Raw genomic sequence first — 25,359 nt, 5'->3', positions numbered from 1 at the left:
GAAGAAACTTGAGTGGTAGGTTTGTGAACTTCACATGATTTTAAATTGATATATATACACAGATGTTCATTGTGCCTCCTATAAACTACATATTTTCCTTTCCAGTGACTTTAGTATCAAAACCTTCTTATTCTTCAACAAAGTATGAATGTTGTCATGATTCATCTTGTTCTTCCCCACAGAATCTGTTTTCTTCTGGGTCACAGTGTTTGCCTCTTTAAGCATAGCAAGGAAACTTAGGGCTTTGCAATCTGGTATTGGTTCTCTATGTTTTTTTTTTTTTTTTTTTTTTTTTTTGACACCTGTGGAGAGTTTTGTTTTACATACTCTTGTGCACTCCTCTGATAATGTTTTTAATGGTAATCAAAGCATTCAAGAGAGTATCTGTGTGATCCATGGCTACCCCTTTCTGGTTATGGACATGCTTTTGAGTATTCACAGTAGAAATTTGGTGACAAAAGATACCTATGTTCCTTTGTGTTATTCTTTGGTGCTTCAAAAGAATATTTAGAACCATTTACAAAATGTAGAATGTCATGTATATTTTTATAATATATTATATAGCATATATCTGTGTACATCTATGTATATACATATATCTCAAACTGACTTTGTTTAGAAAACTCCACTTGAAAGTAATGGAATAACAAAAAATTTTTTATGATTAACCAGTCGTATACAAATATGTATACTGAAGTGTGGTATACTAATAGGAGGAACCTGATTTTGTGGTAAGTTTAGACAAGTTGGAGTTGTCTAAAACTGTGACATTAGGATAGAGAATTTTGTCTCTAGGTAGGTGTGGTCGTGCATGCCTTTATTCTCAGTACTCTGGAGACAGAGGAAGGGAGATAACTGTAAATTCAATGCCAGCCTGGTCCATCTAGTGAGTTCCAGGCTAGCTGGAGTTACATGGGGAGACTCTTTAAAAAATAAAAATAGAAATAAATTCTCTATCTCTCAGCCTGGAGTAGTGCTGAGGTTTTTACAAACTTTCGTTTTTTTCTTTCTGGTCACTTCCTGAAACTCAAAATAAGGATATACTTCATTGTATCATTGTATAGCAACATTTGTAGTTAAAATAGTTATCAAGTCTAAAGTCATCACTATCATTAAACATTTTAGATCATTTATTCCATGTAACTAGGAATCCAATCCGTTTCACCAAATTTGGTATATTTTTTAAAGGTTTATTATTATTTTTTAAAGAATTAAAAAGATTTACTTTATTGTTTTATATGTATGAATGTTTTGCCTGCAAATATGTCTGTGTACCATGGGTGTGTCTGGTGCCTATTAAGGTCAGAAGAGAGCATTACATCCCATGGAACTGTAGTTACAGAAAGTTGTGAGACACTATGTGGGTATTAGGAACCTCCCCTGAGTCTTTGGGAAGAGCAAAAATGTGCTATAGGTGAGCTAGCTCTCTAGCCCTTATTTTATTTTTGAGACAGGGTCTCACTGTTTAGTCCAGGCTGACTTTGAGTTGCAATTCTCTTGTGTCACCTAAAATGATAGGCATGTGCCACCCAGGCCAACTTCTTTTTGTCTCTTGTTGGTAGCAGACTTTAATTCTAGAACCGTCTACACCACTGGGTTAGACTCTAACCAAGTTACTGTTTGTTTTTTAATTCTTTTTCAAGACACTTTCTCTATGTAGCCTTGGCTATGCTGGAACTTGCCCTGTAAACTATGGTTTTGGATACCTTCATTCAATGAGTATCAGTTTCTTCTTGTTGTATCTACTTTATGTTTAAAATCCACATAGGTTTTATGTTGTGTTCTTTCCCTCTGTTTATTTTTCATCTGAATAAATCACATCTATTTTTTCTATCCATTTGCATAGTGTAAGTTCTAGAGGTGAGTTTTTTATCCTGTGAGAAAATGGAGGGAGCATGGAAACCACATGTGGAACATTGCAGTGACAAGTGTATTTTTGCAGTCATATGGTAGCAGTATCAGGAACTATGAGACAGGTTAATAAGTAGAGTTTAGCAGCTTGTAAATCCCATAATTTTCCAGTGTCATGGATCGTTAGAGCCTCAGACCTGTGCTGCAGATAATACTTTTTCAATGTTAAGGTGGAAGGCATTTGATAATGATACCTAGAGTTATTGAACATGCATTGATTACTAACAACTGCCGTCTTTCCCTTTGCTTGCTCTACCATCAGCTTTTTGCATGTAAGCACAATTTTGGATCAAGTTATTTAATTTATGCTTTTATATCTTTCTCCTTTCATAAAGATTTTAGCTGGTTTTTGACTTGAGTTTGAAATGGGAAGGGGTAGAGTGGTGGTGGTAATGGTGGTAGCTGAAATGGTCTGTTCCTTGTCAACCAGAAGCCTACTGTATATCCAAATAGAATAGTCACATTATTCCATCAGCACTTGTCTTTGAAGGTGGTTTCTGCTTGAAGAGTGGTGACTCTTAGCATAGCTTTGGAATAATTGGTTCTCTTCCTTCTCTTTGGATATATTATTTTTTTCAGATTCTTTTCTGTTCTTGTTGGCTGTTTTTCCAGAAGATTCAGCCTGTCATTAAAGTGTTTTGGATCACACTTTGAAATTTCTGGAATTACCCTTTTCTGATCAGCAGTGAGAAGAGGGCAAAGAATCTTCTTAGTTAATAGGAAAAAAGCCATTTGGAATGAATTTCAAACTTAAGAAACACCCAGACTTTTCCTTCAGTACTTTTTCTGTTTGTGGAAGCACCTTTGCCTAGTGTCGAGGGGTGGGGATAGGTGGGAGGGCTTGTGTTGAAGGGATTCAGAACAGGGGATATAAATGTGTCTTTTATGTTTGCAAGGCACTAACACCACTCCCGTCTGTATTTAAATGCTGTCCCCAGGTTACGACTATGGCTATGTCTGCGTGGAGTTTTCACTCTTGGAAGATGCCATCGGATGCATGGAGGCCAACCAGGTTGCTTTATACTTCGGTCAAATGATGCTGAAAGGATATATATTTTAATATATGGGGAGGGAGGGTTTCAAATAATTTTACTTTGGAAAGGTACAAGAAACCAGTTGTGCAAAAAAACTTTAAAAAGTTGGGAAATTTATTTAGAAGAGTTAATGTGTACAGGGTACATTTAAGAAACTAGGTTCCAGTTCTAGTTTGACTGTGTTCCAGAGACTGTACATGGGAAATATGACAGATCTGGAGTGTTTCCCTCTGAAGTGTGATAAAGATGTGTGGGTTCCTGATACAAATGATCCTCTATTGTCTAGGCTCTCAAGGATCTGCCTGCACAGGAATTCTAGGTCAATCAATGGTCATTCCCAGACTTAGGATGAAGGTCACACTAATGGTGATTCCTGTGGCTCTAAGGTTCTTCCTATATGTGGTCTATTTGAAAGAGTGGCATTGGGGAGAAAAGAGGAATGGATAGTTTGTGTCTGTCTCATTCATTGTTCTTTGCCAGTTGGAGTTTGTTTCAAGTCATTGGCTGTTCATAGTCAGAGCTGGTGAATATTGAGTCTGCATTCATGTTTGAACTTTCAGGAGTTACTCAACTTTCCACCTGAAATTGTAATCTGCATCTAATTGAACACTGGTTAGTGGTTTGGAAAGGAATTGCTAAACAGAATCCTTCTTGTTTTTTTTATTTTTTTTTTCTCTTGGAAAAATCAATTTGGTTTGTCTCAGATCCTCTATCATGTGATGGGAGAGGCAGCTTAAGGATGTAGTTTGACTGTTAGATATCTACTATCTATACTTAGAAGCATCTGTGCGTCACAAAAGAAGGTTCTGCCAAAGGAGAGTAATTTTATAAAATCTTTTCTATAGCCTAGTGCTTCTCATCAGCTTGGCTCTACTTAGCATGATTACATGATTCATGACACTTACTACCCCTTTGGCTGACCTGGAACTCACAGAGATCCATCTGTCTCTGCCTCCTGAGTGCTGAGATCAAAGGCCTGCACTACCATGCCCAGCTTTATTGTTTACTTCTTTGAGAGGAGGGATTTTTCCCTTATTAAAATGGAGATAGTATTGTGGGTTGTTTGCTTATTTATTTATTTTAAGGCATCATCTCATTCTGTAACCCAAACAGGCCTAGAATTAATTGTGTAACTCAGGATAGATGTGAACCTTTGGTAGTTCTCCTGCCTGAGTTTCTAAGTGCTGAGATTAGTTATGAGCCACTATCTTAATTTGTTTTTTTCTTGCTGTGACAAAGTATCATGACCAAAAGCAACTTCAGGATGAAAGGATTTATTTCAGTTTACACTTCATAGTTCATCATGAAGTTTGAAGTAGGGCAGAAATTCACACTGGGAACCCGGAAAGCAGAAACTAAAGTAAAGACCATAAATGAATGCTGCTTACTGGCTTGTTACCCATGACTTGTTACTCATGGCTTGTTACCCATGACTTGTTACTCATGACTTGTTACCCATGGCTTGTTACCCATGACTTGCCCGGCCTGTTATACTATCCAGTACCACTTAACCAGGCATTGCCCCCAGTGAAATGGGTCCTCTCAAAGCAATCATTTAAAAAAAAGAAAAGAAAAAAAAGAAAGAAAGAAATTGTCCTTCCATGGTGGTGCTTGCCTTTAATCCCAGCACTTGGGAGGCAGAGGGAAGTGAATCTCTGTGAGTTTGAGGCCAGCCTGGTCTACAAGAGCTAGTTCCAGGACAGCCAGGGTTGTTACACAAAAAAACCCTGACTTGAAAAAGAAAACAAGCCAGGAGGTGGTGGCATACACCTTTAATCCCAGCACTTAGGAGGCAGAGACAGGCGGATCTCTGTGAATTCGAGGCCAACCTGGTCTACAAGAGCTAGTTCCAGGACAGGCTTGAAAGCCACAGAGAAACCCTGTCTAAAAAAAGGAAAAAGAAAAAAAAAAAAAAAAGAAAGAAAAGAAAAAGAAAAATGCCTTATAAAATTGCCTTCCAGCCAGTCTTATGAAGGGTTGTTTTGTTTTTTATCCCTATTAAGTTTCCTTCTTCCCTAGGTTTGTGTCAAGTTGACCAAAAAATCAATTAACAGCCAACATACCTTTCTCTAGAGAACACTGTTGATGTATTCTAGCTTAGTAGTAGTGTAAGCACTTTCTGCTATTCAGTCACCACAGAATAATTGGATGGAGGGCCATATCCCTTCACTTAATAGGATTCTTATTGCCTGTCCATCACTAAGTCAATAAGTATTATCAGAAATTGTGTTACTTATAATTTTTGAGAGAAGAATGAAAGCTCTAATCTGTATGATTCTATCCTACTAGTCTCTCTGAAAATGACAATATTTATTTAATTCATAAGCAATTTGCTTTTAACAATCTTTTACCATTGTCTTATTATGGAGTAGTTGAAATATAAACGGGAGGACCATGGCAGAGGCATCTCTTTTGTACTGTTCTTTCCTAAAGTACCATTGCTTTTTTTAATTCACTATTTTGTTGTTGTTTCTTTTTTTATTATTGATTTTTATTGAGTTTTACATTTTGTTGAGTCTCTCCCCTCCCCTTCTGCCCTTTCCCAAGGATCCTATGCTCCCAATTTACTCAGAAGATCTTGCCTTTTTCTATTTCCCATGTAGATTAGATCCATGTATGTCTCTCTTAGAGTCCTGTTTGTTGTCTAAGTTCTCTGGAATTGTGATTTGTAGGCTGGTTTTCTTTGTTTTATGTTTAAAAATTACTTATGAGTGAGTACATATGATAATTTTCTTTCTGGGTCTGGGTTACCTCACTCAAAATGATGTTTTCTAGCTCCATCCATTTTGCCTACAAATTTCAAGATGTCATTTTTTTTCTGCTGTGTAATATTCCATTGTGTAAATATATCACATTTTCCTTATCCATTCTTCAATCGAGGGGCACTTAGATTGTTTCCAGGTTCTGGCTATGACAAAGAATGCTGCTATGAACATGGTTGAGCATCCTTTGGATGTATACCCAAAAGTCATATTGCTGGGTCTTGAGGAAGGTTGTTTCCTAATTTCCTGAGTAATCGCCACACTGACATCCAAAGAGGTTGTACCAGCTGCACTCCAAACAGCAATGCAGAGTGTCCCCTTTATCCCACAACCTCTCCAGCATAAGTTGTCATCAGTGTTTTTGATCTTGGCCATTCTTACAGCTGTAAGATGGAATCTCAGAGTTGTTTTGATTTGCATTTCTCTGATGACTAAGGATGCTGAGCATTTCCTTAAGTGTCTTTCAGCCATTTTAGATTCCTTGTTGACAGTTCTCTGTTTAGGTCTGTACTCCATTTTTTTAATTGGATTATTTGTTCTTTTGATGATTTCTTTGTATATTTTGAAGATCAGACCCCTGTCTGATGTGGAGTTGGTTGTTGTTGTTTCTTAAAAAATAAGTTTATGGGGCTGGAACAATGGCGTAGTGGTAAGGTACACTGGTTGTTCTTCTAGAGGACCTGAGTCCAATTCCCAGCACCCACATGGAGCTCACAATCATCTCTAATTACAGTTCCAGGGGATCTGTACATAAAATAAAGCTTCAAAAAAAAAAAAAAAAGACTAGTTTACACAATAGAGAACATATTGACCTGGGATTCTATGGTAGACCAAGCTGGCCTGGAACTGACAGAGATCCATGTGTCTCTACCTCCTTAATTAGAAGTAAAGGCCTGCACCCCCATGCCCAGCTTATCAGAGCTATTTTTAATCTTAAGAGTATCAACATTAGCTGGGAATATAGCTCAGTGATAGAAATGCTGCCTGGCATGCACAGGGCCCTGGTTTCAATTCTTAGCACTCAAAAAGGGAGGGAAATAATAAGAGATATAAAGCATTCTCTATCCCAACAAAAAATCCTATCTATAAAGTATCTAGTCTCTTAAGCAATATTGTCAGGTGGAATTAGGGAATCATTCTTTTTTTTTAAAAAAATATTTATTTATTTATTATGTATACAATATTCTGTCTGTATCCTGTAGGCCAGAAGAGGGTATCAGGCCTTATTACAGATGTACAGATGGTTGTGAGCCACCATGTGGTTGCTGGGAATTGAACTCAGGACCTTTGGAAGAGCAGGCAATATTCTTAACCTCTGAGCCATCTCTCCAGCCCTAGGGAATCATTCTTTACAAACAGGTATTCCGTTGGACCTTTGGAAAAATGTTCATTTGTGGTAGCAACAGTTAAGAGAAGGTGGCTTATAGATGTCTTTTCCATCTTCTTTAGCCATTCGGTCAACAATTTTATGGTTCCCAGGTCCCCTAGTGATTGAGAGACCAGAAAAACTTACGAACAGAGCCATTACTCTTCTAGATTCGAAATAGTATTGCAGGTGTGGCGGTCATTATGATGGAGTGCTTGTGGTGCTCTGTTCTGAAGTGCAGTTAAGATAGCCCCTATCTGGGTATGGTTGAGTTCACCTGTAATTCCAGCGCCTGGGACACCTAGGGTAGGAGGATTTTTAGGCCATTCCAGGATACATAGTAAGATTCTGTCTCAAAACAAAGCAAACCCCAAAACTAAGCTCTATCTTTTAGGAACCTGTAATCTTATACCTAGAAAGGAGGAAAGGCTTATTTGGGCTGGCAAAGATCAAGTAAAGGCACTTGTTATCAAACTTAATGAACCAAGTCCTGGGACCTCTACATGGGTGGAAGGAGAGGGAGGGCAAGTTGTTCTCTGACCTCCACATGGGTGCTGTGGTGCATCTTTCAAAACAAATGAATTAATTTAAAAAGTACATCTTCACTTTCTTTACAGTCAGTCCCATTTTCTAGATACTTATTTCTCCCATGACCATGGAATCCTCTCTTGTTGAACTCCATAGTCTTCATGATCAGATCAGTGTTCTTTTAGTAGCCTTTCTCATACTTCAGGGCATATGTAAATATTTTGATGGCAAAAAAAAATTTGATGGAAAAATATGAGATCCTCAGGGAAATAAACCCTATGTTACTTTGGTACTACAACACGAAGAGGGAATACAGGTTCTGCAGGCAGGTCTTAGTTTACCTGTGGCAAATTTCTTAATCCCCCTGGGTCTAAAATCACGCTATTCCTAATATCTCAATAAGCCCTAGTATGGATTCAACACGATCATTCATTTCTTTCATTTATGAGTGTTTTTGTGTGCAGGATGCTGAGGATGCTACAGGGAACAAAATAGGCTATATAACTTAATTTTAATGGAAAAATATGACAAGTAAGTTGACAAGATTAAAAGTAGGACAATATGTAGTAGTGCTGAGTGCTATTTAAAAATAAAGTAGACTATAGCTGGTAGTGATGATGCATGCCATTAATCCCAGCACTCTGGAGGCAGAGGCAGGCAGACTCTGAGTTTAAGACCAGCCTGCTCTACACAGGGAGTTCCAGGACAGGCTCCAAAGCTATACAGAGAAACCCTGTCTCGAAAAACCAGAACCAAAAAGAAAAGAAAGTAAAAAAAAAGAAGAAGCAGGCTATTGAGAGCCTATAAGATAGTCAGAGAGTCTTGTTGAGAAGTGATTCTTGATGAATAATGTATGCAGAATACTTAATAGAGCAACTGGCACTTGGTAAGCATTTGAAGTGAGATGAATGTGTCCTGTCTTCTATATATCAAATAATTTCTGATCATAATTCTAAAAATATAAATTTATTTTTGTATCTGGATTTAGATTTAGGCCCTTAATGTCACAATAATTAGGAGTCTTGTGGAGGACAAAAATGTAAAAAGGTCTGATTCCTTAGAGTACATAAGATGTTTATGATTCCTTAGAGTACATAAAGTATTTATAGAAGATTGTTTCTGGCCATATGTTCTCCTTTTTCCAAGTTTTACTTACAGAATTACTTAAATTGGTACAGTCTCTAATTTGTCAGAGATCTGCTGAAAGCCTCAGAGCAGGGCCTGATTGTATCTATAAATACTTCTAAGGGTTCTCTGAACTGCTCTAAATTGAGTTTCTCATAACCTTTTGCTGTCTTGATAGGAAATCTCTTTATCATTGGCTGGTATTTGTAGATCTGCGAGGTGGAAAAGAAAATTCTGCTGGCTTTCTTTGTAGAGTATGGTGAATTATGTATTCATTTGTGAGGCTGCTCACTATAGTAACTAAGACCCCTCTCCTCTAGCTGCTTCTCAGTGCCTGCATGCAGAATTCAAACAGGAAGAATCTCTGCAACAGTATTGTGACAGGGAAACTCATCAGAGTATGTGTATTAGCTGTCTGGAGAAATAACCTTATCAAGTATGAAGATGTGAGTATGTTAGCTCATGCCTTCATCACCTTTGTCTAGAAGAAAGGGATAACTGTGAAGCTTTCATTCATTTTATCCTTCATTGGCAATGTTTGGTTGGTTTTGTTTGTTTTGTAGGGTCTCCATTGTGTTCATCTTTGTCATTACATTTGTTATTTAATATTTATTAATTTATTTATGAGAAAGGGCCTCATTCTGTAACCTTAACTGGCCTAGAACTCACTATGTAGATTAGGCTGGCCCTGAACTCACATAGATCCACTTGCCTCTGCCTCCTGAGGGCTGGGATTGTGTGCATATCACCAACCAGACTTGGAAATATATTTCTTTTTCTTTTCTTCCCTTTCCTTTTTTTTTTTTTTTTTTTTTTTCTGTTGAGACAGCTTCTCTATAGCTTTGGAGCCTGTCCTGGAACTCACTCCGTAGACCAGACTGGCTTGAACTCACAGAATTCACCTGTCTCTGTCTTCTGAATGCTGGGATTAAAGGCATGCGCCACTGGCTGGAAATGTATTTCTAACAATATCTTATACATATTGTTTTCTTTGTTGTCCAAGTCCATTTGGGCTGAAGAAGAGCTTTATGTCCTTTTGATATATGTGCCATTGCACTAAGATTTGGGAAGATAAGTAAGAACCAAGAAGCATTGTGTTTAAATATTGAACCCTTTCCATGATTGTCCAGCAGTGTGTACTAACTCATTGAAGAGTTGGTTATTGTTCAGGAATTTTCAAATTTGTTACTGTGATGCTTGCTTCCTATTCTTTGTTCAGATATTTTCCTAAGAATTGTTTTCTTGGGAACTTTTACTAAATTGTTTGTTTGTTTGCTTTGGTTTTGTGAGATATGGTTTCTCTGTGTGGCCTTAGCCGTCCTAGAACTCACAGAGATCACCTGCCTCTGCCTTCTGAGTGCTGCTGGGATTAAAGGCACACACCACCATTGCCCAACACTCAGTTTTTTTTTGTTTTTTTGTTTTTTTTGTTTTTTGTTTTTTTTTTGGTTTTTCGAGACAGGGTTTCTCTGTGGCTTTGGAGCCTGTCCTGGAACTAGCTCTGTAGACCAGGCTGGTCTCGAACTCACAGAGATCCACCTGTCTCTGCCTCCCGAGTGCTGGGATTAAAGGCGTGCGCCACCATCGCCCGGCCCAACACTCAGTTTTTATGTTACGCAATTATCCTGACTTTGTAAAGTAAAAAGCAGTAGGATGCTGTTACTACCTAACTTGGAAATTCCTTCTCATACCACCTCTTCTGCTGTGAAAAATGAAGGCTGTGACATATATAATGTTCTACAAAACTTTTTTTTTCCCCAACAAAAAGAGAGTTTGGATTATTTAAAGAGACTAGAGTGATTGTGAAGGCCTGTACAGGAAGCCAAATAATTTTATTTTTACTTTTTGTGTCTTAAAAAAATTTTGTTTTAATGAATAAACACAATGTATTTGTGAGTATACGGGCCACAGTGCATGTATTGATCTCATAGAGCAATTCTGTAGAGTTGATGCTCTCTTTCCTTTTTCACTAGGGTTCCTGGGATCAAACTCAGGTTATCAGATTTGTGCTGCAAGTGTCTTTACCCACTTAGTTATCGCATTGGTTCAGCAAATCTTTTGTTTGTATTTTGAACCAGGGCCTGTTTCTAATCTAGGCTGGCTTCCAAGTCATGGTTTTTCTGGCTTCAGCCTCTAAATAAAGTGTGAAATTATAAGTGTGTACAAAATCCTTTTGTTGTTGTTTTGTTTTCTAAACAGAGTTTCTCAGTATAACAGTCCTGACTGACCTGGAATTTGATTTGTAGACCAGACTAGCTTGAACTCACATAAATCTGCCCCTTTCTGTCTCCCAAGAAAGTGCTGGGATTAAAGGTGTGTGCCACCACACCTGGCTTTTTTGAGACAGGTTTCACTATGTAGCCTTGGCTGGCTTGGAAGGCCCTGTGTAAACTAGACTATCGTTGAACTCATAGAGCTCCAGCTGTCTCTGGGTCTGTCTAGAAGTGTGTGCAACCATTCTAGGCCTAAAACAAAATCATAAATGTTATTTGCCCTTGTGATTGAAAGTGGTGCTGTAGGGGAAAGACTGTTAATGATCCATCAAAAAGAAAGTAAAGACCAAAATTGTTGGACTCATAATTTAGTAATATCAAGATAATGGTAATCTTGAGACGTTTCAGTACTTCAGTTTTGTGCATTCTGAGAAGCAAAAGCAGCAACATCAAAACCATTATTATTAACAACAGTAAAAATTTAAGTGTTTAGAAGACTGTGTTTTTGCCTAAACAACTCTCATCTCAAAACATTTATTGAAGAAAGTGTGGTTTCCTGGACAGAACTCTTTTGTATAACTTGTGTCTTTGGTCATTCAATCCTTGCCTGTCTTCTGGAAACATCTGCTCGCTACCTTTTAGTTGTCCTCAATAGAGAGGTATCAGCAGAAATGTGGGGAAAGTGCAATCAGTATAAAAAGAGTGTAAAGAAAGAGTAAGTGAATGTTCTTGTTCTTAGGAGAGGGTTTGTATATTCAAAGAAAAGCACAGGCTGGGTGGAAATCCAGAATCTGTGGCCTTTTCAGGATAGTTGCCAGCTCATAAAATTTTAATTTAGTTTTAAAAATTACATTTGTTTTATTTATTTCGTAGGATATGAGGGGGACACGTTGCATATGTGTGGGGGTCAGAACATTTTGCAGGAGTCATTCCTCCCCTTTCACTGTGTGACTGCCAGGGATAGAAGTTAGATAGTCAAACTTTGTGGCAGATGCTCGCTCCCTCCACTGAACCATTTTGCTGGACCTAATTTAGTTTTGTTTTATTTATTTGTTTGTTTGTTTGTTTATTTTTCTCCAAGACAGGGTTTCTTTGTGTAACAGCCCTAGCTGTCCTGGAAGTAGCTACTATTATTGTTGTTGTTATTGTTATTGTTGTTATTGTTATTATTAAAAATAATTTATTTCTACTGTATGTGCATTGAGGTTTTACTTGCGTGTATGTAATGTGAGGATGTTGTATCTCCTGGAAATGGAGTTTCAGACACTTATGAGCCATTATGTGGGTGCTGGGAACCCAATTCCTTTGGAAGAACATTTAGTACTCTTAACTGCTGGAACTAGTATTTGTAGACCAGACTGGCCTTGACTTGAACTCACAAAACTCCACCTGCCTCTGACTTCCACGTGCTGGGATTAAAGGCATGTGCCACCACTGCCCAGCAACATATTATATATATTTTTAGTTTCTCAAGACAGGGTTTCTCTGTGTAACCGTTGTGGCTGTCCTGGAACTCACTTTGTAGACCAGTCAGTCTAGCCTCAAACTCACAGAGATCCTCCCAAGAGCTGGGATTCAAGGCGTGTGCCACCACCGCCTTGTCTAATTTAGTTTTAAAAAATATTTAATAGTTTTGGCTTTTTTGAAACAGGGTTTCTTATAGCACTATCTGGCCTCCAGCTTACTATGTAGCCAAAGCCTTGAATTCCTGATTCTCCCCTCTCTATCTCCCATGTGCTGTGATTGTAGACATGGTCTGTCACACTCATCTAAGTAAGTCTATTGTTATTTATTATTATTTAGTTTTATGTATACGAAAGTTTTACCTGCATGTGCATGTGTGCAGCATGTGCATGCCTGATGCCTGAGGAGGTTAGAAGAGGAGTATGAATCTCTTGGAACTTTAGTTATGGATGGCTGTGAGCCACCGTGTTAATGCTGGAATCAAACCTGGGTCTCCTGCAAGAGCAATGAGTACTATAAACCAATGATCCGCCTCTCCAACCCCTCAGTTAAGTAAGTCTTAAATTACAGCCGCTTCTGTATTATTATTTAGTATGTTTGAAAAAAGAAAGAAAGAAATTAGTGGCAGTTCCCAGGAGTCAGGTGGATTTTTTTTGTTTGTTTCTTCTTTTTGTTTGTTTGTTTAGTTTTAACAATATTTCTTATTTAGGCCTACTAGTTTAAATTTTTGGTCAGATTACTGCTTCCTAGCATCCATATGTCTTCTAGTGAATGCATTAGCTCTTAAGAAAATCTTAAATTTTCTCAGGTGAAAGCGAGAGACAGCAGTGCAACATGGAGTATGGGCAGACCATAGTAGAATTGTAACCTGTGGCTTTGAAACCCTAGGCGCTGACAGCCAGCCTCTAGCTTTGCTATACCTCAGGCTCTAATTATAAGTAGTTCTTTTTGGGTTTGGGTTTTTTTGTTTGTTTTGCTATAATTTTTGTTTTAGTTTTTAAGACAAAGTTTCTCTTTTTTTAACAGCCCTGTGATGGAACTTGCTCTGTAGACCAGACTGACCTCGTACTCACAGAGTTCTACCTGCCTCTGCCTCCCAAGTACTGGGATTAAAGACATACACCAACATGCCCAGTTTATAAAAAGTACTTCTTGTAAATATGATAAAATAGACATCAATCATTTTGCAGTTTTATGAGAACTTTCTCAGTCTGTCTCCTATGACAGTAAATTTGTGCTTATTTTTACTGTGCATAAATCATGGCTCATTTTAGTGGATTGAAATAATTTAGTTCTAATTTGTTCTAAATTGGAAAGTGCTTACTATATCCTTTAGTTCTGGGCTTCCTTTTTACCACATCTCATTGAGCTGGTATTTTTTGCTCATGTTGAATTTTTATAAAATTAACATTTGTAAAGGTATGACTGGAAGTTTCTCTTCAGCCCGCCAGTTCCTGGATAACCACACCAAGGCTTAATATTAATTATAAACTGTTTGGTCTTTTATAAACTGAGACTTCTTACTTGCTAGTTCTACATATAACTTATTTCTTTTATTCTATGTTTTACCAAGGGACTCATGGCTAGTTACCTCATATCTTACTTCTCTGGCGGCTGCTGTCATTTCTCTGAGTCTGTCTTCTTTCTCCGTTTTCAGTTTGGTTTTCCTGCCTAGCTATATTCTGCCCTGCCCTAGGGCAAAGTAGCTTCTTTATTAACCAATGGTAGTAAAACATATTCACAGTATACCGAGGGGGAATCCCGCATCAGTAAGACGCTGGTTTTCTTAGTCTTGTCAGTTTTAGAACTTGATTGCACATGGCATCTTGTCTTAGTTTCTGCTATGATAAACACCATGAGTAATAGCAAGTTGGGGAGGAGAGGATTTATTTCATCTTGTAACTTTCAATCTGTCATAAAAGAAAGTCAGAGCAGAAAACTGGAGGCAGGAACTGAAGCAGAATCTTAAGAGTGCTGCTTCTTGGCTTTCTTTTTATGACTTGTTCTGTAAGTCACTTTCTTGTCCTGGGATGATACTATACACTGTAGGCTGGTCTCTTCCACATCAACCAACAGTCAAAAAAAAATGTCCCACAGACATGTCCTCAAGCCAGTCAAATGGAGGGCTTTCCTCAATATTTCTTCTTTTCAGGTGACTCCAGCTTGTGTCAAGTTGACAAAAAACTAACTAGCACAGAGAGTATTGAAGAAAAGGCAGAGGTTAAGAGTACTTGTTGCTCCTGCAGGGGACCTGAGTTTGATACCCAGCACCTACCTAGTGACTCAAAACCCCATCTCTAACTCCCATTTTTTGTCATCTACTGACCCCCTTTTGACTTTTTCAGGCAGCAAGCACACACATGGTGCATATGCATACACTTACACATAAAATGAATAAATCTAATAATTTTTAAAAGCAAAACTGTATATCATTCTAATTATTAAGCCGAGGGTTAGACAAAGGCATAGCTGAGTTTATGGCCTTATATATGTGGTATAATAGAATCGTTAAGGGCTGGGGGGTAAAGAGATAGCTTGGTGTTTAAGAGCACAGGCAGGTCTCCCAGAGGACCTGATTTTGATTCCCAGCACCTGCATGAAGGCTCACAACTCTTTGTAACTCCCTGGCCTCTGCAGTCACCTGGCACACACATAGTGCACAGATATACATGCAGACAAAAACACTCATACACATTAAATAATGAAATTAAAAGAAGGGGGATAATGGGGACTATGGGGGCTGATAAAATCCTTGGGGGTGTACTTTAAACAGTAGTGATTATAGACTCTGAGTTCTTAGGGCAGGTATATAAAAAGATCTATATCTACTCAGGATCTACTTCCTGAGTAAAGATGTAGCTGTTCAGCCAGATGATGGTGGCACACACCTTTAATCCCACTCAGGAGATAGAGGCAGGTGGATTTCTGTAAGTTTGAGGCCAACCTGATCTACAAGAGCTATTTCCAGGACAGGCTCCAAAGCTACAGAGAAACCCTGTCTCAAAAAACAAAAACAAGAAAACAAAACAAAACAAAAAAAATGTGAAAAGATATGGCTGTTTGCTCTTTCATATACTCCTTCCGCAGTGTGATATCACTTGCTGCTCTTACCAGAGATTGAACAATTCGGGTTGCTTGTTCTTGAACTTTGTGCTTATAGAACTGCAAGCTAAATAAACCTCTTTTGCTTTATAGGTTATCCCATTTCAATTATTTCATTATGGTAGCAATAAGCTTACTAATACAAAAACTTGATACCATGAATACTTTCAGATAGTGTACACAGATAACCTCAGCAGTGTTAGAATCCATCCCATCATCAGTTCTTAATGGTTTGTGTGTGTGTATGGTATGTTTGGTTGGTTGGTTTTTGTTTGGTTAGTTTCTGCTTGCAGGGCAAGGCCGTGTACATGTTAAGCAAATGGTCTACCATAAATTGCATACACATGTTTGTGTGTATGTATATCTGTATCTTTCTTTTCTTTCTTTTTTAAAAAATTTATGTTTCTGAGAAAGATTCTCACTATGTAGCCCCACTGTCCCGCAATTTGTTATGTAGACCAGGCTGACCTGGAACTTACTAAGATCTTCCTGCCTCTACCTCACAGGTGCTGGGATTAAAGGCATGTACCACCATTGCTTGGCTGGCATTAACTTTTTTGTATAGTTGCTAGATTCTTTTCATTGTTGTTATTTTGAGACAAAATCTTGCTAGAGTACCCTAGGTGGGCTGAAATTTTCTGTGTAGACAAGGTCAGCCTCAAACTTGGAACAACCCTGTTTGTGTATCTTGAGCTCTAAGATTATAGGCATGAGCTGTCACACCACTCTAGCTTCTATGTCTTTGACAGTCATTACCTGGTACTTCTTTTAAGAAACAGATTTTAGACTGAAAATGAGATGGATGCATAGGCATGTAAGGCAAACTGTCACTACCTTGTTAACTGCCCTGTAGTCCTGCAGTAGAGCATTTGTGTGAGTGTGGGGGGGTAGCTTCTATGATGTAAGCCAAAGGCTAACTTTGGGATTGCTTCCTCAGTCACTCTTCCACTTTATTTACTTTCTTTATTTGAGACAGGGTTTCTCATTAAACCTGGAGTTCCCAGTTTGGGCTAGTTTGGTTGGGGAGTGTATCCCCAGGATTTGCCTAGATCTGCCCCCTTCACTAGGTAATAGATGCACACACTGCCTTTTTCTGTAGATTCTTGGGTAGGGGTGTGTAAATTCAGGTCCTCATGCTTGAATAGCAAGCACTTTACCCAAAGATATTTTTAAAGTTACTATTGCAAGTAGTTCTTCCATCTTATAAATATGCAGGGAATGTTACTAAACACTTTTTAGTATGTTGAACTTAGATATTCTTGAGTCCTATTTTCCATAGGATAAAGTGTTTACATCTTATTATTCGCCCTCTATCTCATAGATTATCTATGTACATTTCTGAGTAAGGGTATTGATGGCTCTAGATCAGCTCATCTAACATAGTAGTTAATTTGGGGCTGATGAGATGACTTTGCAGGTAAAGGCACTTGCCGTCAATACCTAAACCACATAGCAGAAAGCAATAACTGACTCCCAGAAGTTGTCTTTTGAACTCTACGTTTGCCATGGCGCATATCCATACACACACATCCATGTACATGTGTGTACCTGCTACTCATGCATGTGTGTGAAATTAAATCTCTTGTTTAGTATTGGCCCTCCAGCTCTCAGAAAATCCTCCACCTCTGCCTTTCACTTACTGTTTAAGTGCTGAATTCAGCTTATGTATTTTCTGTAGATCTAGACTCAGGTCACACTTGTAATGTAAGCACTGTATCTGCTAAGCCATTTCCCCGGGCCTGTTTTATTCATTTTTAAGTCAAGTAAGTTTTTTTCTTACTGAAATTTCCAAGTTCTTTGTGTATTTTTACTTAATTATAATAATCTTATATTAGGTATGTCTTCTACAAATATTTCTCCCATCTGACATGTCTTCTTGCCTTCATAATGTCTTTTACAGAAGAAAATTTAGATTTTTTTTTTTTAAAGATTTAATTACTTGTTATATACGTTCTGCTTGCAGGCCAACAGAGGGCATCAGGTCCCACTAGAGATGGCTATGAACCACCATGTGGTTCCTGGGAATTGAACTCAAGACCTCTGGAAGAGCAGCCAGTCCTCTAACCACTGAGCTATCTCTCCAACCGAAAATTTAGTTTTAATAAATCCAGTTCATCAGTTCTTTTATGCATTATTCCTTTTGAAGTTGAATGTAAAAAAAATTACCTGAAAATCTTAGACCATCTAGATTTTTCCTTATGTATAGTTTTATGTAGGAGATTTATAGTTTCCATTTACATGTGGGTCTAATACTTTCTCATTTAATCTCAATGATTAAGATTTCTTTTTGCAGATGGATGTCTAATTATTTGGGTGTCTTTGTTGAAATGAATACATTGAGCTAGGTATGGTGGGGCTCTTGGGAAACTTAAGTTCAAAGCTAACGTGAGCTACAAACTGAGTCTGTGTTTCAATAAAACAAAACCTAATAACAACAAAAGAAATTCTTATCCTAATGAATTGCTTTCCTCCTTGTTCAAGATCTTGTATGAGATTTTTTTTTTGAGCCCTGTGTTCTGTGTGGTATGGTGGTGCACTCTATTATTCCCAACACTCAGGAGGCAGAGGCAGGTGCATCTCTGTGAGTTTCAGAACAACTAGGGTTGTGTAGAAATCCTGCAAATGAATGAACTAAGGAAGGAAGGAATGAGAAAGTTGCACTTTAAAAAAAAAACATTATTTCCATGCAAGCTGTAGGATCCTTTGTTGATGTACATAAATACAAATATATTACTAGAATTTTGATTAAGAGTACATTGAAGGGCTGGAGAATGACTCAGTGGTTGAGAGCATGGGCTATTCTTCCAGAATACCTAAGTTCTTTTCCCAGAATAAACATGGTGGCTCACAACTGCCACCACTAGGGGACCTGCCACGCTTTTCTGATCTCCGGGTACAGCTGTATTCACATGGTGCACATACAGACAACCAGGCATACACACATATACAAAAATAAATTAATGATTTTTAAAATATATATATATTTATTTATTTATTTATTATGTATACAATATTCTGTCTGTGTGCATGTCTGCAGGTCGGAAGAGGGCATCAGACCTCCTTACAGATGGTTGTGAGCCACCATGTGGTTGCTGGGAATTGAACTCAGGACCTTTGGAAGAGCAAGCAGTGCTCTTAACCGCTGAGCCATCTCTCCAGCCCAATAAATGATTTTTTAATTACATTTAATTTATAGATGAAATTAGTAAGAATTGACATCTTCGTGATATTGAGTCTTTTCAATGAAGTTGAATTAGTTTATATATTAATTTCATTGAATTTTTTAATCAGTATTTGCCTTGAATTCACAGAGATGCACCTAATTCTCCCTCCAGAGTTTTGGGATTAAAGGTCTATGCCACCATACCCTGTCCTGAATTTTATAGTTTTTCTCACATGGCTCTTATACATCTTATTATATTTATAACCTAGAATTTCTTATTAATGTACTATTAATGTAATAGTGCCTTTGGTTTTGTTTTACAGCAAGGCTTAGGCTGGCAGGGTTGGTATTACAAATGTACATCACTGCTCTACTGCTGTCTTTTATGTTTGTTAGTTTTTCTCATTTTTAATTGTTTATTTTATGTGTATGAGTGTTTGCCTGCTTATATTTCTGTGCATCATGTTAGTGAAGTATTCAAGAACTCTAGAAGAATATGATTGGAGACCCTAGAACTAGAGTTACAGACTGTGCCTTGTCACTGCTAGGAATTGAACCCTGTCCTCTGTAAGAGGAACCAGTGCTCTCAACCACTGAGCCATCTCCTCAGCCCTTTATTTATTTAGTGTCAAGTTATTTAGTTTTTGCAGCATATAGGAAATTTTGTGTCTTAATATCTATTTTGTGTGGTCATAAAATATCTAAGTCTTGGTACTTTTTATTTATTTAGAATTATTTATATGTATGACTGCTTTGCCTTCATGTATGTTTACTGTGTGTATGTCTAGTACCCACCTTCAGAAAAGTGTGTCACGTCACCTGGAACTAGAGTTGTGGGTGAGTGTGAGTGAATTTATGGGTAATGGAAACTGAAGCCATGTCTTCTACAAGAGCAGTACTTTGTCTTAGCTGCTGACCACCTTTCTTTCCCCCGAGTCTAGGTGTCAGAGTCGTTGTTGGTGTGATTAAAACACCATAACCAAAAGCAGATTTGGGAGGAAAGTGTTTAATTTGTCTTATACTTACCTTACACTTCCACATTATAAAGCATCACTAAAGAAAGTCAGCGTAGGGACCTGGAACCAGGAACTGATGCAGAGTCCTTGGAGAAGTGCTTCTTCTTGTGTCTGCTTTCTTATAGAACCCAAGACCACCAGCCCAGGGGTAGTGCCACCTACAACAGGATGATTCTTTCTATATCAATCCCTAACTAAGAAAATGCAGCCAGGCAGATGAATAGATCTCTGACTTTGAGGCCAGCCTGGTCTACAGAGCAAGTTCCAGAACAGGCTACATAGAGAAACCCTGTCTTATATAAATAAAATGCCTACAGGCTTGCATTTAGTTGGATCTCTTGGAGCCTCTTTCTCAGTTGAGACTTCCTCATCTCCAATAACTCTAGCTTCTGTCAAGTTGACAGCACAACTTACTCTTTGTCAATCTTTGTCAAACACATAACTATTAAGCTACAGCCTTCCCTCTCTTGTTCATTCCCAAGATCACACATTAACTATCAACATCACAATATAAAGCATTTTCCAAATTAAAAAGTCCTGTAGTCTTACAAATTCAAAAACTTCAGGGTTAAGAGCACTGACTACTCTTTCAGAGGTCCTGAGTTTAGTTCCCAGCAACCATATGGTGGCTCACAACCATCTCTATTGGGATCTGATGCTGTCTTCTGGCATGCAGGTGTACATTCAAATAGAGCACTCATATATATATATATATATATATATATATATATATATATATATATATATATATGATATACATAAATCTTTAAAACAAAACAAAAAGCTTTTTAAAAGTTTAGTCTCTTTAAGAAACTCAAAGCCCAAGCCACATAGTGATGTGTCACGCATCTTTAATCCCAGCTCTCAGGCGGCATAGGCAAGTGGATCTCTGAGTTTGAGGGCAGCCTGGTCTATAGAGTGAGTTCCAGGACAGCAAAGGTCACACAGAAAAACCCTGTCTTGTAAATCCAAAGTCTCTTAAAATTCAGCGTCACTCAATTGTAGACTCCTATAAAATCAAAAACTAGTTAAATATTTTATTTCCAGAGGGAAGAGCTAGGGCGTAGTCACAATCTATGTATAACAAAACTAAACTATGTAATTAACTCAGTGTCCAGTCTATGGGATCCACTCACAATCTAGGTTCCTACAAAGGGTTGAGTGACTTCTCTGGCTCTGTTCTTTGCAGCCCACACAGATGGTCTAAGTTCAGGCCACCTTTATTGTTCTATTTTTGTTTGTTGCATTATTTGGTTTTCGATACAGGGTTTCTCTGTAGCTTTGGATCCTGTCCTGGAACTTACTCAGTAGACCAGACTGGCCTTGAACTCAAAGAGATCTGCCTGTCTCTGCCTCCCAACTGCTGGGATCAAAGGTGTGTACTACCACCGCCTGGCTAGACCACCATTATTCTACAGTTGCTTTATCATGGCTTATTCTTCAACCCTAGCTGACCAGAACCACAGAATCTTAATTCAAAATAGTAAATGACCATGATGGAGTTTTAAAACCTCCCTCTGAGCTTCACAAGCCAGGCTATCATCTGCACCACTCTCAGGGTTTTCTTACAAGCTCCAACAGAACAACTTGCTAAGCTCTGACCACTCAATGGCTTTTCTAACCCAGCGTTCCAGAATACTTACATAATCCTCAAAAAAACATATGGTTAGGTCTGTCACAGCAATACCTTTACACTAGGTAATTTCAAGGAAAAGAGATATACTTTATTGTTGCTTGATTATCATTATTGGAAAGTCCAGATAGTGGTGGGAGCGCATGCATTTAGTCCCTAGCATTCAAGGAGGCACAGACAGATGGACCTTTTTGAGTTTGAGACCAGCATGGTCTCCGGAGGGATTACAGGACAACCAAAGATAAACAGATACAGTGGCATTTCATTTGTATTTTAATAAATAAAGCCAACCTGAAGACCAAAAAAACAAAGCTCTTACCTCAATCTCAGTCCAAAAATGGTGATCCTGCCTCCAGAAAACCTTAGAATAAGACTATGAATGTGAGCTGTCTCATCATGTTTTTATAATCCTCTCTTGGGCTGGGATTAAAGGCATGCACCATCCGGTTTCTATGGCAACTAGTGTCGCTACTGGAATCTAAAGTGTGTGTCACCACTGCCTGATCTGTAAGGCTGACCAGAGGTGGTGTTTTACTCTCTGATCTTCAGGCAGGCTTTATTTATTAAAATACAAATGAAATGCTACTACACTCAGAGAAACCCTGTCTTGGTGTAGGGGGTGGGAAGGGAAGTCTAGATAGCCATCTGTTGATGGCCATCGCATCTCACAGCATCACTGAGAGCTAGAAAGGGAGTGCTGGTGAGGGTTCTCAGGGTAAGAGTACTTGTTGCCCAACCCTGGCAGCCTGACCTCCAGGCACACACTGGCACAGGTACACGTGTGCCCATACACATGCATACACGTAAGTGAAATTTTTGGTCCTGTCAGCCAAATACCCAAATAACCAGAGACTTATTATGAATTATAAATGCTCGGCCAATGTTTTAAACTTGTTATTAGCTAGCTCTTGCAACTTAACCCATATTTCTTATTTATGCTCAACCATGTGGTGGTGTGTGTGAGATTCCCCTCAGTATGCAGTGAATATTATTGGTTAATATAGGAACTGCTTTGGGCCTATAGAGAGCTATACGGGAACAGAGCTAGGTGGAGAAAACTAAACTGAATGCTGGGAGAAAGGAGGTGGAGTCAGAGACAAACCATGGAGCCTCCACCGGAGACAGACAAGCTAAAACTTTGCTGATAGGCCATGACCTCATGGTGAAGCATAGATTAATGGAGATGGGTTAAATTAAGATGTAAGAGTTAGCCATTAAGAAGCTAGAGCTAATGGGCCAAGCAGTGTTTTAAATAATAGTTTTTGTGTGATTATTTTGGGACTAAGCAGCCAAGAAAAAAACTAATGGCCTCTTTGCAACAGTGGTGCCTTTTTCAGCATGGCATATTCATCTTCTCCCTGAGTCTCCTGGCAACTCCACCCTTCATTCTAGTGCTTTTTTTCCTGTCTACAAGTCCCTCCTAACCTCTTATATTTAGCTTTTTATTAAACCAATGAGAGCAATACATCTTCACAGTGTACAAAAAGAGTATTCCATAAAATACATATGTGCACAATAGATAGTTTAAAATGTTTTTTTGTTTTGTTTTGTTTTGTTTTTGTTTTTTGTTTTTCGAGACAGGGTTTCTCTGTGGTTTTGGAGCCTGTCCTGGAACTAGCTCTTGTAGACCAGGCTGGTCTCGAACTCACAGAGATCCACCTGCCTCTGCCTCCCAAGTGCTGGGATTAAAGGCGTGCGCCACCACCGCCCGGCGTTTAAAATGTTTTTTAAAAAATATGTTTTAAAGGCTTAAAAGCTTACAGAAAAAGAAAGGCCAACAGAGATCTACACAAAAGGGCCAAATAGGAATTGTAGCCTTATCTGATTTTAGAAACTATCTGTTCTTGAGACTCGGCTCACTCCAGGAGAACAGCTCATTCATGAAGGGAAAGCCTCCAGGAATTAATTCTCATAAACTAAGCCCCACTTCTTTTAAGTCCTGTCATAGCTGGCAGTCTCTTTCTGACCTAGAACTCACTCTGTAGACTAGGTTGGCCTCAAAAATCACAGAACTCCACCTGATTCTGCCTCCTCACTGCAGGAATCGGAACGGGTACATATGTGTATGTATACACACACAAACACACCAGGGTGTACTACCTTTTGGGAGGAGGGTGCCCTTTACTATGCTAGAGATCGAACCCAGTTTTTATGGGGTGTTAGGCAGGAATTCTACCACTGAGTTTTATCCATAACCTTTATTTGGATGTTTCAAAGATAGTTATGTGTCTTATCAATCTGAATAATTTGTTTTATTTTTGGTCATGTTGGATTTCCGAGTACAATGTTGAAGATCTACTTTTGGAGGGTTAATCCCCTTCCTGTTGTTTGATTGGTGGGAAAGCATTGCTTGTCACCAGTAAAGATAATATGAGCTAGAAGTTACTTGTAGATATTCATCAAATTGGAGAGGTTTCCATTATTCTTAATCATGAATGCTAGCTGGTCGCTTGATTTTTCCTTAGCCTATTGATATTCTTCTATATTATTTCAACTGAGTTTTTAAGCATTGAACTGTTTTGATTGCCTAGAGTAAATTTCATTTGAATTTTTTTTCAGTTTTATGTCTGATTTTTGTGGCCAGAGGCTGCTCATTCGTTTCTGACCACTTAGACAACCCCCCCCAAAATAATCACACAGAAAATACATTATTTAAGTCATTACTTGGCCAATCATTTAAACATATTTCTAGTTAGCTCTTATATCTTTGGTTAAACTTTTCCATTGTTTTGTATTTTACCATGAGGCTTGCGGCCTAATGGCAAGGTTCCAGCTGGCTGCTTGAGTCTTTCTCCTCTGGCAGCTCCATGGCTTCTCCCTGACTCAGCCTTTTTTTCCCCCAGCATGGAGTTTAGTTTTTCCGCCTAGATCTATTCTGCCCTACCATAGGCCAAAGCAGGTTCTTTATTAACCAATGATAATAAAACAAACTCATAGCATACAAAGGGGAATCCCACATCATCTCCCCTTTTCTATCTAAATAAAAGGGGAAGTTATAACTTTAACATAGTAAAATTACATGTACCAAAGCAGGTATCAAGCAAGAATTACACTTACAATATTTAGACTATTTGTTTCTGGGAAGTTTCATATTTATCTTTTATCACAACTGATTTGCTAGCCAGTCAATCTAGCCTAACAGGTAAGAATTTGTTCAGTGAGACCATGTCTCAAAGAAGTAAGATGAGGGCCACTGAAGAGAACACCTGACATCAGCCTCTGCCTTCCACACACATGTACACACACACATACATACATCTAATCGCACACCAAAATCGCTAGTATATTTTAAGCAACTTTGTTGGCATTTAAATATTATGTTTTTTATAAAATTGCTAGATTAACACCTAATTAACTCAGTTGTTTAGAGCATCATGCTCATGAAAAAAAATAATTGCTTTACCTAGAATGACTCTTTGTGAAGAATCTGAATAAAATACGCACGTGCACAAATGTGAAGAGCATTTCCATAATTATTTTTTTTTTCATTTTGGTATATTATATACCTAAAAAATATTATAACATAAATGTATTTTTTACTTCAATACCTCATTTAACTAATTCCAAGGTCTTTAACCAGAGCACTGCTTCTTATGTAGAAACTACACCTGCTCCTCCTTGTCATTATTTTTTAAAGCCATCCTTAAATTTTAACACAACCCTGGCATTGTGGTGCACACCATTAGTCCCAGCACTTGGTTGGCAGAGGCAAGGGGATCTCTGAGTTTGAGACTAGGCTAGTCTACAAAATAAATTCCAAAAGCCAGGGCTGTTAACACAGAGAAACCATGTCTCTAAAAAATAAGTTTTAACACCATATAGTTTTTATTTATGAAGATTTTTTAAATGTAGAATTGTATATGTTTGTGCATGCTGCATGTGTGCAGATACCCGAGTAAGCTAGGAGAGGATTCTGGATACACTGGAGCTGTAGTTAAAGGTAGCTGTGACCCACCTGATTTGACCACTGCATCCTGAACTTGGGTCCTATGGGTTGAAACAAGCACTCCCTGTTGTTCTGCTTGTTGTTTCGAGGTCTGGA

General features: G+C 38.3%; 1 protein-coding gene across 5 annotated transcripts in view; it reads left to right on the top strand.

The window, feature by feature from the left end:
- Positions 1-25,359, top strand: part of Rbm6 (RNA binding motif protein 6) — a 113,727-nt gene that overhangs the window by 47,783 nt on the left and 40,585 nt on the right. For 3 of the 5 annotated variants that reach the window (XM_057767195.1, XM_057767194.1, XM_057767196.1), the window contains one exon: positions 2,850-2,923. The exons of the other annotated variants lie outside the window; for them this stretch is intronic. In XM_057767195.1, coding sequence (XP_057623178.1) covers positions 2,850-2,923 — 74 coding nt within the window. The remainder of the gene's footprint in view (positions 1-2,849; positions 2,924-25,359) is intronic. 5 annotated transcript variants of the gene reach the window in all.

This window comes from Chionomys nivalis, chromosome 4, assembly GCF_950005125.1.
Source record: "Chionomys nivalis chromosome 4, mChiNiv1.1, whole genome shotgun sequence".
NCBI classification, from domain to species: Eukaryota; Metazoa; Chordata; class Mammalia; order Rodentia; family Cricetidae; genus Chionomys; species Chionomys nivalis.
Note: the sequence above shows the minus strand (reverse complement) of the source record. Positions and strands in the feature narration are given on the sequence as shown.